This window comes from Notolepis coatsorum (assembly GCF_963971535.1).
Source record: "Notolepis coatsorum genome assembly, chromosome: 2".
Taxonomy (NCBI): domain Eukaryota; kingdom Metazoa; phylum Chordata; class Actinopteri; order Aulopiformes; family Paralepididae; genus Notolepis; species Notolepis coatsorum.
The window spans coordinates 222,975,768-222,992,329 of record NC_140166.1 but is presented as its reverse complement, the minus strand read 5'-3'; the positions used below and the strand labels follow the sequence as shown (position 1 = coordinate 222,992,329).

General features: G+C 45.3%; 1 protein-coding gene across 1 annotated transcript in view; it reads left to right on the top strand.

Annotated features, from left to right (window-relative positions):
- The window catches only part of sptbn5 (spectrin, beta, non-erythrocytic 5), a gene marked incomplete at both ends in the record, with an annotated part of 191,394 nt that overhangs the window by 113,204 nt on the left and 61,628 nt on the right, over positions 1–16,562 (top strand). The window contains 6 exons of the mRNA XM_084308563.1: positions 1,210–1,331; positions 6,179–6,341; positions 6,835–7,023; positions 10,005–10,082; positions 11,008–11,180; positions 16,226–16,316. Coding sequence (XP_084164689.1) covers positions 1,210–1,331; positions 6,179–6,341; positions 6,835–7,023; positions 10,005–10,082; positions 11,008–11,180; positions 16,226–16,316 — 816 coding nt within the window. The remainder of the gene's footprint in view (positions 1–1,209; positions 1,332–6,178; positions 6,342–6,834; positions 7,024–10,004; positions 10,083–11,007; positions 11,181–16,225; positions 16,317–16,562) is intronic.

Sequence of the window (16,562 nt, the reverse complement as noted above, 5' to 3'; positions counted from 1 at the left end):
GGTGAGACAGGAGATGACATGAGATGACATGAGATGACATGACGAGATGAGATGAGATGAGATGACATGAGATGAGATGAGATGAGATGAGATGAGATGACATGAGATGAGATGAGATGAGATGAGATGAGATGAGATGAGATGAGATCAGATGAGATGACATGAGATGAGATGACATGACATGAGATCAGATCAGATGAGATGACATGAGATGAGATGAGATGACATGAGATGAGATGAGATGAGATCAGATGACATGAGATGAGATGAGATCAGATCAGATCAGATGACATGAGATGAGATGACATGACATGAGATGAGATGAGATGACATGACATGACATGAGATGAGATGAGATCAGATGAGATGACATGAGATGAGATGAGATGACATGAGATCAGATGAGATCAGATGAGATGACATGAGATGAGATGACATGACATGAGATCAGATGAGATCAGATGAGATGACATGAGATGAGATGAGATGACATGAGATCAGATGAGATCAGATGAGATGACATGAGATGACATGACATGAGATGAGATGAGATGACATGACATGACATGAGATGAGATGAGATGACATGACATGACATGAGATCAGATCAGATCAGATGAGATTACATGAGATGAGATGAGATCAGATGACATGACATGAGATGAGATGAGATGACATGACATGAGATGAGATGACATGAGATGAGATGACATGAGATGACATGCGATGAGATGAGATGAGATGACATGAGATGACATGCGATGAGATGAGATGACATGAGATGAGATGAGATGAGATGAGATGAGATGACATGAGATGAGATGACATGAGATGAGATGAGATGAGATGAGATGAGATGAGATGAGATGACATGAGATTAGATGACATGACATGAGATGACATGAGATGACATGAGATGACATGAAATTACATTTGGTGACATTTGTTGAGATGAGACCAAGTGAGAGGAGGTAAAAGGAGACAAGGTGTGAGGAGGGGTTGAGGAAGAGACCTGCTATTAGATGAGATAGAGTGAGATGAGATGGAATGAGATACTGTAAAACGAGATGACGCATGATCAAATGGAATGAGAGGGAATCACACGAGACGGGGAGGAGGATGAGGATGAGAAACGAGGAGATGATATACAGTCGAATGTGATCGGATCGGAGATGAGAGAGACGAGTGAATGATGAAAACTCTCCCCAGGCTCTGGACAAGGAGGCCTCTGATCATCTGAAGGCTCGGTCCGTCATGGCCGACAGTCTGGGTAGGAAACAGAAGGATGTGAAAACGGCCCTGAAGACGCTGGACAAGGAGCTCAAACACAGGTTGGTAGCAGATGTTAGGAAAACATAGAAACATAGAGATCAAATCAAATCAAATGTATTTTGTAAGGCCCGACAACACACGTTAAGGTAAGGAAAAAATGCACCACAGGTCGGTGATAGTAGTGTCACAATAAAACAGGCGAAACAGTTGGTAAGCATGCACACATAAGTGTAATGAAACACAGATAAGTGCATGCAATAGCAACTGAACATTTTGAAGGATTAAAAAATTTAGCTGATGGCGGATCTATTTGAGGCATGGGGGCGGTGCAGAGAGGGTCACATCCTCCCGGTCATCATCACGGGACGTCCAACACTCTGGTCATCACTATGAGACAGCCACTCACAGGGAGACAGGGAGACGGGACAGGCGTTAGACAGTTTGCATGATTGTGATGGGCGGACATAGCAATAAAAGTAGTAAGCATATATGTGAATAGAATAGATATAAATGTAGTAAGCATATTATGTGAATAGAATAAAAGTACTTAACCCACTAGCAATGAACTCTAAACCACGTTGACAGACCACGGACAGAAGACGGTAAGAAGCTGATCCATGGCCTCGGTGGTGCACGTAGAATAGTCACTGCAATCTTGGCCAAGACCCCGAGACAATCCACCACCTTGGTCAACACCCTATGAGAAATAATGAATGTAGTATTAACAGTAGGTTATGAATATAACCGTGTTCTATGAGTATAGTGACGCTCAGCGTCTACTGCACATATCTCACTCCAGTGCATGTGCACTGAATAAAAACTCACAATGTACCTTTACATACCAACATCCGTCTGGCCACACCCCCATCTGCTACCTATATAAGCAGGGGTGTGGCCACACACTCATCTCCTTCTCAATCTTTCACCACAAGGCAAGATCAAGGGCCGCAGTGGCGTCTAGACGCTGAGCGTCACTATACTCATAGAACACGGTTATATTCATAACCTACTGTTCTATGTCATATAAGCTTCCGCTCAGCGTCTACTGCACAACGGGAGCTGAGCGGGAGCTGATGCTCGACAAATGTACCCCGCTGAGGCCCCCCACAACCATCAGAACCGGGGAGGACCGAGCCCCCCGACCCTCCCTAATGGAGGGATACCCTCCCTATTGGAGGACGGGAGGGAGACGGATCCGACCGTGCGAAGAGGAACTCGAGCAACTCAACGCACAGGGTGAGCAGACTGTGGCTTGACCCCACGACTACGCACACGCACAACCCGCATGCCACCAGGGAACGAACGGAAGGAACAAACCTTGTTACCGCCCCCAAAATCACGGGGTCAAGAGCAAAGCTCAACCCCGTGGCAAGGCCGTAGCAGCGGAGCGCAAAGGAAGACCCAGACCCAGAAGGGACTGGATCCCCCCGGAAAAAGGGGGCCCGGAGAGGCCAATGACGCCACAGCATCAAGACCTCACCAGAGGGTCACTAGTGACACCGCCCCCCACATCGCCAGCGTATTCGGACAGGGCCCATCCAAGAGCAGGCCCTTCTCCCCACTAGCACGCCGCCTGGCTCACTGACCCTGGCATACTCAGGCAGTCAGCATGGCTGTAACTCGAAGCACTCAAGAGGCTACACTACAGCGGGAGCAGGCAGCGCACCGGGGAGACGACCTCCAGAAGAGGCCGATCCCTCAATCCAGGCAGCAGGCACTTGACCCGAGCCTGGAGCACTGAGGACGAGACAGGCGCCAAAGGGGTCAACTGAAAACAGCACCCCGGCGGAAGGGGCGTATGCTGGCATTGTTGCGCACCATGACAAAGCCTCCACCAAAAAACCAAGACGGGGGGGGGGGGGGGGGGGAGGGTTGTTGAGTCATGGGATTCCCCCCGTGATAGAATACGTCACTGGGCACGTTTCTATTGGACGACGGCTTCCGTGAGTCTTTTACAGACCCATGTGTGGTTCTCTGTTATTGTCAAGTTGTCGGGGCAGAGCGTAGGGACTTGGTGTTCTGCTACGCTCGATGTTTATGTGTAACTTGAGTCTGTTGGTCACATGGCTCAATGTTACCGTGACTTTTCAATTCATGGCTCACGTGGGAAGTCTCTCTGAGGATTCCCGTCTCCTCCCTGTGGTGAGGTTGGCGGGGTGTAAAAATGAAAAGATTTTTTCCCTCAGCCCCTTTTTCCGGGGGGATCCAGTCCCTTCTGGGTCTGGGACTTCCTTCGCGCTCCGCTGCTACGGCCTTGCCACAGGATTGAGTTTGCTCTTGACCCCGTGATTTTGGGGGCGGTAACGAGGTTTGTTCCTTCCGTTCGTTCCCTGGTGGCATGCGGGTTGTGCGTGTGCGTAGTCGTGGGGTCACGCCACGGTCTGCTCACCCTGTGCGTTGAGTTGCTCGAGTTCCTCTTCGCACGGTCGGATCCGTCTCCCTCCCGTCCTCCAATAGGGAGGGTATCCCTCCATTAGGGAGGGTCGGGGGGCTCGGTCCTCCCCGGTTCTGATGGTTGTGGGGGGCCTCAGTGGGGTACATTTGTCAAGCTTCAGTTCCCGCTCAGTTCCCGTTGTGCAGATGACGCTGAGCGGAAGCTAATACGATATAGAACGATACGTTATGAATATAACCGTAGTTATATGAGTATTAGTGACGCTCAGCATCTAGACGCCACTGCGGCCTTTGATCTTGCTTTGTGGTGAAAGATTGGGAAGGAGGCGAGTGTGTGGCCACACACCTGCTTATGTAGGTAGCGGATGGGGTGTGGCCAGACGGATGTTGGTATGTAAAGGTGCATTTGTGAGTTTTTATTCAGTGCATATGCACGAAGTGAGATATGTGCAGATGATGCTGAGCGTCACTAATACTCTTTGAACTACGGTTATATTCATAACCTATCGTTGTGAGGATTCGCCTGTCCCTGGACCTTTTTCCTGTGTTTTCCCTGTCTACTCTCCTCTACTCTTCACCAGCCCCCACCCTTGCGATGATTTACTCTCCTCTACTCTTCACCAGCCCCCACCCTTGGACATCCTTGATCCTCTACCTTCACGCACCTGTTGGGAGTTTGCAATCACCTCGGGAAAGTACATAGGTTGCAGACTCCCCTCCAGTCCTTGTCGGGTCGTTCTGTGTTCTGGACTCTGTGTTCGTTCTGTATCTGTATCTGTGTACACTCTGTGTTCATGGAGTTCTGTACGTTACCATCCTGTACGTTACCATCACCTGCCGCGTCTCCGGCGTGAGACGACGTGCCAGCCATCACCACCTGTCGCCGTTTGCCTGGAGTGGGACACCGTCTTCGCTCTCTAATTCTCTACGGGAGGTTTTCCAGTGTTCCCACTCCAGACGTCAAGCCGGCTCGTCATCGCTCCCGATTCCACGGGAGGAAGGCGTCTCTTCGCCCCGGTCCCCTGGGACCCCTGTGTTCTGCGCTGCCCGTCTGCAGCATCCGAGGAGGATCTCCGTGCCAGGCCTGGAGTGGTGTTCCCACTCCAGACGTCAAGCCGGCGCGCATCGCTCCCTATTTCCACGGGAGGATGCGTCTCTTCGCCCCGGTCCCCTGGGACCCCTTTGTTCTGCGCTGCCCGTCTGCAGCACCCGAGGAGGAGGAAGAGGATCTCCGTGCCTGGAGTGGGACACCGTCTTCTCTCTCTAATTCTCTACGGGAGGTTTTCCAGTGTTCCCACTCCAGACGTCAAGCCGGCGCGTCATCGCTCCCTATTTCCACGGGAGGATGGCGCCTCTTCCCCCCGGCCTCCGCTGTCGGGCCCCTGTCTCCGTACCAGGCCTCCGCCGTCGGGCCCCTGGCCCCGTGCCAGGCCTCCGCCGTCGGAACCCTGTCCTCATCCCTGTAAGCAGCTCTGGCCCTCGCCCTGTCCAAGGCCTTAACCCTGTTCTCTGTCCCTGTCTCCAGCCCGCCTCTCCGGGCCTCTGTCCCTGTCCCCCTCTCCAGTGCCCCTGGTCCTGGTCCTTGACATTTAGCCCTGGCCCTGTCCCTTAGCCTTAGTCCCTTAGCCTGTTCGCCTCTTAAAGGCACAGTGCCGCATTTTCCATAATTCCTTGACTCTAGTGTTTTTGTGTTTTCCCTTAAAGGGACTGTGCCGCTTTTTGTTCTATAATAAATATTTGCCCTGTTTTGGCTCACTCTCATACCTGTCTTGTGTTGTGCGATTGGGGTCGGTTACAAACCATAACAATCGTTAACCTTTCACTACCACACTACAGAAGGTTAACCTTTCACTACCACACTACAGAAGGTTAACCTTTCACTACCACACTACAGAAGGTTAACCTTTTCACTACCACACTACAGAAGGTTAACCTTTCACTACCACACTACAGAAGGTTAACCCTTTCACTACCACACTATAGAAGGTTAACCCTTTCACTACCACACTACAGAAGGTTAACCTTTCACTACCACACTACAGACGGTTAACCTTTCACTACCACACTGCAGAAGGTTAACCCTTTCACTACCACACTACAGAAGGTTAACCTTTCACTGCCACACTACAGAAGGTTAACCTTTCACTACCACACTACAGAAGGTTAACCTTTCACTACCACACTACAGAAGGTTAACCTTTCACTACCACACTACAGAAGGTTAACCTTTCACTGCCACACTACAGAAGGTTAACCTTTCACTACCACACTACAGAAGGTTAACCCTTTCACTACCACACTACAGAAGGTTAACCTTTCACTACCACACTACAGAAGGGGGATGGGTTCCCTACCTCTGCTATTCAGTCTCTACCTCTGGTTGTTTTTGTTTTTGTTGCCAGAGTGGATATGATTTATCCCCCTTCTGGTAGTTTTTAATAGATTATCGTTCATTCTAGCATTGAATTAAATACAAGAAATACATTTCAAAAAATTTCTTTCTCTATCTCAGGAAGGAGAAACTCCAGGAGGCCCACCAGTTACAGCTGTTCAAAGCTAACCAGCGCCTCCTGCTGGACTGGAGTGTGAAACAGAGTGCAGAGATGGGAGAGAAGGGCCTTCCGAAAAACAAGACTGAGGCAGAGAGATTCATAGTGGAACACCAGGACTGGAAGGTTAATAATACACTGATTCATAGTGGAACACCAGGCCTAGAAGGTTAATACGTAAAGGACTAAACACGTTTCACAATTATGCCACAACAATGTGGAACGCCCTACCCACAGCCGTAAAATAATGTGAATCCCTACCCACCTTCAAAACCGCTCTCAAAGAGCACCTACGGGTGGCTGCAATTAGAAACTGGCCACCGTAAATGTCCAAACCCAGACCCCCCCCAACCCACCCAACCAACCCCCTCCAATGTATTGTTTCTTCCCCTTCGAATGTATATATATATTTTTTAATCTCTATCTCTTAAACAGTACTGTATATTTGTATGTCGTGTATGTAACAAATGTCTTGATGAAACATTACTGTATATCTGTATGTCATGTATGTCATAAATTATGAATTGAAAATTCATGTGTGTGTGTGTGTGTGTGTGTGTGCGCATGTGTGCGTGTGTGTATGTGTGTGCGTGTGCGTATATGTGTGTGTCTCTTCCAGACGGAGATGGATGCTCGTGGCGAGCGTATCGATTCCGTCAGGGACTTCGGTTCTGGTCTGGTCCGGTCAGGTCACAGCTCCAAGGCAGAGATCCAGAAGGCTCTGAGCCGGCTGGAGGAGGCCAAGACTGGGCTGAACAAGGCCTGGCAGAACCGCAAGACCACCCTGGACCAGGCGCTGGCACTGCAGGTAAGGCAGCGATGCACACTGGTTAACCGTCTGTAGTGTGGCAGTGAAAGGGTTAACCCTTTGTCGTGTGGCAGTGAAAGGGTTAATGAATTGGAAAAAAAATACACACCGTCACTTTAAGAGAACGTCTTCTTTATGTTGAGTGTGTTTTAATACACCTTAGTAATGTATCAGGCCGTTATCTCTGCTGCACATGACTGCATTCAAATACACATTAGTAGGGTACATTGTGACACATGTTTTTAACATTCATTACACCTGGTTTATCAGCTGTTACTTAAAATGTCTTGAAGCATAATTGAGTATACTATAGCGCAACATAACTTTAGTACACTATAGGGAGGTGTAGTCTGACGTCACTTTAGTTCCCCACCCGTATAGGGATTTATCATTGGGAAAATGTATTATCGGCTATTGTAACAATTCTGCCTCATGAACACTGGAAAGCTTTCGATTTTTGCACAAAATGAGTTCCCTTCTATCACTGACATTATTGTTTAAGCATTTTGGGTTGAAATAAAGTTAGTTATAAGGTTGTTTAATTTGTCGTTAAAAAATAACTACACTTACCAGTAGAACGCCTGTCGTTCAGCGCTGTCACGCCAGAGTGAAGTGTAGTTCCTCAGTGTACGAAAACATAAACGTTGTTATTTTGCTACGTTTTTACGATTAATTGCAGATTTTTTTATGTTGAGCTATAGATTGTGGATGAATACGCACAGAAAGGTACACCATGCCAATGTTCATGCTTTATTTGTTTTAAACTAGACGATTTAGAAATGTGTCCATTGGAAATACATTTTAATTTTAAGAGGGGTGGACCGGGCGTATGTATATTTTCCCTGACGGAGTTGCACTTCCGTGTTCGGTTTGCGCAATCTGATTGGTCACTGACTTTTTTTTCAGCACCAATCGCGTTACTCCTAACAATCGCGACAGCAGGCTGTTACCCTAACCCTAACCCTAACCTTAACCAACTAACCCTAACCCTAACGTTAACCTTAACCAACTAACCCTAACCTTAACCCTAACCTTAACCAACTAACCCTAACCCTAACCTTAACCAACTTCGAAAGAGAGCGACTTTGAAAGAGTCGCCAAGCTTAACCAGTTTGTTAGGAGTAACGCGACTGGCGCTGAGAAAAACGTCAGTGGCCAATCAGATTGCGCAAACCGAACGCGGACGTGCAACTCTGTTAGGGAAAATATACACGCGGACCGGGCGGGAAACAGCAATGACGTAACCACTACACCTCCGTATAGACCAGGAAGTAACCACTACACCTCCCTATAGACCAGGAAGTAACCACTACACCTCCCTATAGACCAGGAAGTAACCACTACACCTCCCTATAGACCAGGAAGTAACCACTACACCTCCCTATAGACCAGGAAGTAACCACTACACCTCCCTATTGACAAGGAAGTAACCACTACACCTCCCTATAGACCAGGAAGTAACCACTACACCTCCCTATTGACCAGGAAGTAACCACTACACCTCCCTATAGACCAGGAAGTAACCACTACACCTCCCTATAGACCAGGAAGTAACCACTAACACTACCTATAGACCAGGAAGTAACCACTACACCTCCCTATAGACCAGGAAGTAACCACTACACCTCCCTATAGACCAGGAAGTAACCACTACACCTCCCTATAGACCAGAAAGTAACCACTACACCTCCCTATAGACCAGGAAGTAACCACTAACACTCCCTATAGACCAGGAAGTAACCACTACACCTCCCTATAGACCAGGAAGTAACCACTACACCTCCCTATATACCAGGAAGTAACCACTACACCTCCCTATAGACCAGGAAGTAACCACTACACCTCCCTATAGACCAGGAAGTAACCACTACACCTCCCCATAGATATCTATATATATCTATGCACCTCCCTATATACCAGGAAGTAACCACTACACCTCCCTATAGACCAGGAAGTAACCACTACAAGAAGAAGAACCCACCTCACCCCTGCCCACTTTGACAACCTAGGATGGCTTAGAGTAGACGACAGAGTACAGTAACTTGCAATGGGCCTGGTCTACAAGATACACTACACAACCAAGGTACCCATGTACATGTCAAAATACTTCCCAAAGGTCAGGGAATACCACGATCACAACACCAGAGGGAGCTCCACAAATCATGTTAAACCCAGATTCGGCTCAAACAAGGGACTAAACACGTTTCGCAATTATGCCACATCAATGTGGAACGCCCTACCCAAAGCTGTAAAGGAATGTGAATCACTACTCACTTTCAAAAACACTCTCAAAGAACACCTACGGGAGACTGCAATTCAAAACTGGCCCCTACAAATGTCCTAACCCAGTTGTACAGTAAATGACCAAGTATGGCTTTGTCAGTATTCCAATGTACAGTGTACAGTGTCCCCCGCCCACCCCCTACCCAACCAGGAAGTAACTATTACACCTCCCTATTGACCAGGAAGTAACCACTACACCTCCCTATAGACCAGGAAGTAACCACTACACCTCCCTATTGACCAGGAAGTAACCACTACACCTCCCTATTGACCAGGTAGTAACCACTACCACTCCCTATAGGCCAGGAAGTAACCACTACACCTCCCTATTGACCAGGAAGTAACCACTACACCTCCCTATAGGCCAGGAAGTAACCACTACACCTCCCTATTGACCAGGAAGTAACCACTACACCTCCCTATAGACCAGGAAGTAACCACTACACCTCCCTATTGACCAGGAAGTAACCACTACACCTCCCTATTGACCAGGAAGTAACCACTACAACTCCCTATAGACCAGGAAGTAACCACTACACCTCCCTATAGACCAGGAAGTAACCACTACACCTCCCTATAGACCAGGAAGTAACCACTACCACTCCCTATAGACCAGGAAGTAACCACTACACCTCCCTATAGCGATTATAATGACTAGATATTGTATATAATGTTCTCCCTCTCTTGTCTCTGTGTAGATCTTTTTGGGCTACGTGGAACAGAGTGAGAGCTGGCTCAGCAACAAGGAAGCGTTCCTTACCAACCAAGACCTGGGGGTAAGGACCTGATTAACCCTTATACAATCAAGAATCAAGAGGTTTATTTGTCACATTCATACCAGCGCATACAGTGAAATGCGGGTGGTCATGCCCGCTTTGATTGTGCAATAATACAATAATAAAATAGACATAGAAAAAAAAACAGGTAAGGCATAAGATGTGCATGATAAAATAGACATGCTAAGTAGTGTAGTGTTCCTATGTACACTACTATACAATATACAATTTTAACTCCGTCATTATTATACTTAATGTATCTAAATGTATCTAAACTATATTATACAACTACCAAAACATATATATTTATATATTGTGACACACTCGTGTGGTTGTAGAGGTGTTCACGTGATGGAACACCATCAATTCAAGAGAAATTTAAATCAAATGCTTTATTGCTGTTTGTGGGAATGAGTGTACTAATGAAAAACTTTACAAAACAAATATATATATGCAAAACTAAAAACTAAAACTATATATGTATTTCTTTCATGTTTTACATATATATATAAAGTTTCCTACACTCATTTGAGTAGTGGAAAAGGGGTAGGATTAAATAAGTGTATACTTCTTCCTACTCCTTTTCGAACATGTAGATTGAGTTATGTTTTGCTTTTGTTTATATATATTTTTTAATTTTTTTTATTTCTTGAGATCAATGATTTGTTTTGATTTTATATTATTTGTATTCATTTACATAAAAAAATTATCGAAATAAAGATTTAAAAAAAAAAGTGGGTTAATGCACACAGCAAGCTCCCGTCCACAATCCAGTAGAAAGGTCGAGGTCCAGCACAACAATGATGTCGATTATTAAGACTGTTACACATTAAATAAAAACAGTTAATTTAAATTAAATTAAATTCAATACAATTCAATACAATTCCTTCTCCTGTACTTGTTGTGTGTCCTCCGTCCCTCCCAGAGCTCCGTGTCCGAGGTGGAGGCGCTGCAGAGGAAGCAGGTCCAGTTCGAGGGCGTCCTGGAGGCCCAGGAGCAGCGGGTGGAGGAGGTGGAGAGGCTGGCTCAGCAGATGGTCCAACAGAAGCACTACGACGCCCACAACATCACCGCCAAGAGCAGGGCCCTCGCCACCAGGTGATGATGATGATGATGATGATGATGATAATAATAATAATAATAATAATAATAATAATAATAATAATAATAATAATAATAATAATAATAATAATAATAATAATAATAATGATAATGATAATGATAATGATAATGGTAATGATAATGATAATAATAATAATAATAATAATAATAATAATAATAATAATAATAATACACTTTATTTGTATGGCACTTTTCATACAGAAGTTGCAGTTCAAAGTGCTTCACAACAGTAAAAAATACAGGCATAAGCGAGCATAAAAAAGACAGAGAGGTAAATCACAGTGTTTCACATTAGGATCTAGCATCCCAATAGGCCTCTCTGTTTACAGTTTCATTCAGTAATATACAAATAATACAAATAGAATAGACAGAGTAAAAACAAAGTGCGGTTGGATTCAGTTGAACCCCTGTGCCTCGTTAGGTAACTGACAGAGTTGGCACGTGACGTCAGTGCATGAAAAGATTGCATCACGTTCAAGGTCAACATATCTATCAAAGATTCCAAAGATTTCCGAATTGTAACCCCTTATATTTGTGTTAGGGTTAGGGTTATGCTTAGGGTTACCCAGACAGAAAGATTAGGAGAAGGTAAAATCTCATCCCTGTGCGCGTGCCCACCCCAACACTTGCTCAGTGTTGGGGAACAGTCCCCTAACCTAACCCTAACCCCAAGCGGCACGGTGGTGTAGTGGTTAACACTGTCGCCTCACAGCAAGAAGGTCCAGGGTTCGATTCCTGCTTGGGGACCAGGTTTCCATGATGCTAGTTACCCAGGTGGGGGATCTCCGAGTCCCAGGCCTTTCTGTGTGGAGTCTGCATGTTCTCCCCGTGCTCGCAAGGGTTTCCCCCCCGATAAGATAAACCCAATGGAAAAACATGCACAACAACAATAGATCGCTAACGCTGTGGCCTCCTTGACGAAGACGGACAGGAGCACTTGGATTGGTCCCCTGGCGCGGCTCACGTTGACGCCTGTCTGCTCCCGGCTGCCCTTGGGGGGGAAGGACGACGGGATGGGTTAATCGCAGATACGAATCGCATGTGTGCTGATTGATGACCTCTGAGCAGGTCCTAAATTATTATAACCCTAACACAAACGGGAATATAAGGGGTTACAATTCGGAAATCTTTGGAATCTTTGATAGATATGTTGAGTTAGGTTCATAGTGGTATTCATAAAAAAAGAATTGGAACGAAATATTACAAATTAAGTTTTTTATGACCTTGAACGTGATGCAATTTTTTCATGCACTAACGTGCCAACTCTGTCAGTTACAGTTACCTAACAAGGCACAAGGGTTAAAAATAGGCAAAAAAATATATAAAATAGAACGGACATACAACAGGGTATTTAACATACAACAGAGCAGTGCATCAGTAAGAAGTAAAAAGTGTGATAAAATAGTTCCATTTTGAATTACAACAGAGCAGTGCTCTTAAAATTACAGTGCATAGGAGGTAGTGAGATACAATTTGCATAGAACCGACAATTTGATAGGAAGTGTATAATTGTAGGTAGGGTAAGAATAGTGCAGGTAAAGTACAATTTGTCTCAGGATATCCCTGATGTTTCATTTAAATGCCTGATGGTGACAGGTGATAACATCACCTCTAAGAGCAAGCAAGGCCCTCACCAACAGGTGATAACATCACCTCTAAGAGCAAGCAAGGCCCTCACCAACAGGTGATAACATCACCTCTAAGAGCAAGCAAGGCCCTCACCAACAGGTGATAACATCACCTCTAAGAGCAAGCAAGGCCCTCACCAACAGGTGATAACATCACCTCTAAGAGCAAGCAAGGCCCTCACCAACAGGTGATAACATCACTACAACTACACAACAACAACCATCAAACGCACATAGCACACACATCCACACGCACACACTCACTTTAAACAAACACACTGTAGCACCCACTCCCCACACTTTATATTTATTGATGAAGGATTGCACTACAACTCGTACACCTTACTGTAAATTGTACCTAAATTGTACCTCATCCCATTTCTGCTTTGCACTATATAGTATTGTACATTAGTACACTGCATAGTATTGTATATTATATGGTAACTCAGTTACGTCTATTCTGCATCGAACATTGTACATATGTCTATACTGAACACTGTGACCTCATTTTCTACTTCTAAATTACATGCTATACTATGTTATTTGATACTATCTTGTCTAGCACAGTCTCTGGAGCGTAACAGTAAGAAGCATTTTGTATGAAAGTATTCTGTACTTCTGTATGACAACTATTAAAGAAACTTGAAAACTTGAAACTAACAGAGCAAGGCCCTCACCAACAGGTGATAACATCACTAAGAGAACAAGGCCCTCACCAACAGGTGATAACATCACTAAGAGAACAAGGCCCTCACCAACAGGTGATAACATCACTAACAACAAGGCCCTCACCAACAGGTGATAACATCACTAAGAGAACAAGGCCCTCACCAACAGGTGATAACATCACTAACAACAAGGCCCTCACCAACAGGTGATAACATCACTAAGAGAACAAGGCCCTCACCAACAGGTGATAACATCACTAAGAGAACAAGGCCCTCACCAACAGGTGATAACATCACTAACAACAAGGCCCTCACCAACAGGTGATAACATCACTAACAACAAGGCCCTCACCAACAGGTGATAACATCACTAACAACAAGGCCCTCACCAACAGGTGATAACATCACTAACAACAAGGCCCTCACCAACAGGTGATAACATCACTAACAACAAGGCCCTCACCAACAGGTGATAACATCACTAACAGCAAGGCCCTCACCAACAGGTGATAACATCACTAACAGCAAGGCCCTCACCAACAGGTGATAACATCACTAACAGCAAGGCCCTCACCAACAGGTGATAACATCACTAAGAGAACAAGGCCCTCACCAACAGGTGATAACATCACTAAGAGAACAAGGCCCTCACCAACAGGTGATAACATCACTAACAGCAAGGCCCTCACCAACAGGTGATAACATCACTAACAACAAGGCCCTCACCAACAGGTGATAACATCACTAACAACAAGGCCTTCACCAACAGGTGATAACATCACTAAGAGAACAAGGCCCTCACCAACAGGTGATAACATCACTAACAGAGCAAGGCCCTCACCAACAGGTGATAACATCACTAAGAGAACAAGGCCCTCACCAACAGGTGATAACATCACTAAGAGAACAAGGCCCTCACCAACAGGTGATAACATCACTAAGAGAGCGAGGCCCTCACCAACAGGTGATAAGATCACTAAGAGAAAGGCCCTCACCAACAGGTGATAACATCACTAAGAGAACAAGGCCCTCACCAACAGGTGATAACATCACTAACAGAGCAAGGCCCTCACCAACAGGTGATAACATCACTAACAACAAGGCCCTCACCAACAGGTGATAACATCACTAACAGAGCAAGGCCCTCACCAACAGGTGATAACATCACTAACAGAGCAAGGCCCTCACCAACAGGTGATAACATCACTAACAACAAGGCCCTCACCAACAGGTGATAACATCACTAACAGCAAGGCCCTCACCAACAGGTGATAACATCACTAAGAGAACAAGGCCCTCACCAACAGGTGATAACATCACTAAGAGAACAAGGCCCTCACCAACAGGTGATAACATCACTAACAACAAGGCCCTCACCAACAGGTGATAACATCACTAACAGCAAGGCCCTCACCAACAGGTGATAACATCACTAAGAGAACAAGGCCCTCACCAACAGGTGATAACATCACTAACAGCAAGGCCCTCACCAACAGGTGATAACATCACTAAGAGAACAAGGCCCTCACCAACAGGTGATAACATCACTAAGAGAACAAGGCCCTCACCAACAGGTGATAACATCACTAAGAGAACAAGGCCCTCACCAACAGGTGATAACATCACTAAGAGAACAAGGCCCTCACCAACAGGTGATAACATCACTAAGAGAACAAGGCCCTCACCAACAGGTGATAACATCACTAAGAGAACAAGGCCCTCACCAACAGGTGATAACATCACTAAGAGAGCAAGGCCTTCTGATTTTTCAGAATGTTACCTTTCAAAAGAGACCAGACTCATGCATGTGCTATAAGTATAAAGTATATTAAATCGCAGATTACTTTGGGTATGCAAAAAAAAAAATAGCCCCATTTTTGCCCGATGCTTAACCCTTTCACTGCCACACTACAGAAGGTTAACCCTTTACTATCACACTACCTTCGGTTACCGTCGGTAGTGTGATAGTAAAGGGTTAACCTTCTGTAGTGTGGCAGTGAAAGGGTTAAGAGGTTAAGATCCAATTGTATTTTTCTAAGTTCAGAGTTGAGTGTCACTTTCTTCCACCAATTTTCTGGTGAATTTGACATAAAGTTGTGTGAAGCCAATTCATCATTTAAGTCGCTCTATTGACGAGGCAGACTTAAAGGAACACGCCACCTTTTGGGGAAATTAGCTTATTTGCCATCTACCCTGGAGTTAGACAAGCAGATACGGTTTTCTTCTCTGTGCATCCCTTAGGCTTAGGGAACAGCCGCTCCGTTAGCCTAGCTTAGCGTCATTCACTGGAAGTAGGTGTGCCAGTGTAGCCTAGTTCCCAACAGTCACGAAATACACTCCAAATACAACTCCAAAACCTTCCTGTAAACATGTTGTGACCTGTGTATTTACCACGTGGATAAATAAAAAAAAATTAAATGAGAAATGTTCTAAGCACATACTCAGAATTTTATTTTCGCCGAACCACTGCTGCCCTGGTGCAGTGATTTCATCACCTCAAAAGCCCTGTTGCTTTTTGAAAAAAAGGTGATGAAATCACTGCGCCCACACGTGACAGTATTCATGGACGCCTTACTGGAAAGCTGGGGAGGGACATGTTGCTCACAAGCAATAAGAGGCAGGTGGTTATGAAGAGGAAATCATTTTTGTGAAAAATATTTTATACTTTAAATATTTTATACTATACTGTGTTAAATGGTGTTTTTGTTCCTCTGTCACATTGAAGGAAGAAAAAGCTACTTGAGCAAAGCAAAGCTCGAAGAAAGGCTCTGGAGGAGGCAATACAACTACAGCAGTTCCTCTCTAGTAGCTACGAGGTCAGTCTCTTCTCTTCTCATTTCTTCTTTTCGCTCCACATCTCTTCTCTTCTCTTGTCTTCTTTTCTCTTCTCTTAAGCTCTTCTCCTCATCTCTTCTCTTCTCATCTCTTCTCCTCTCTTCTCTTCTCTTCTCTTCTCCTCTCCTCTCTTCTCATCTCTTCTCTTCTCTTCTCATCTATTCTCTTCTCATCTCTTCTCTTCTTTTATCTTTTCTTCTCTTCACACATTTATTTGAATGTCTTTA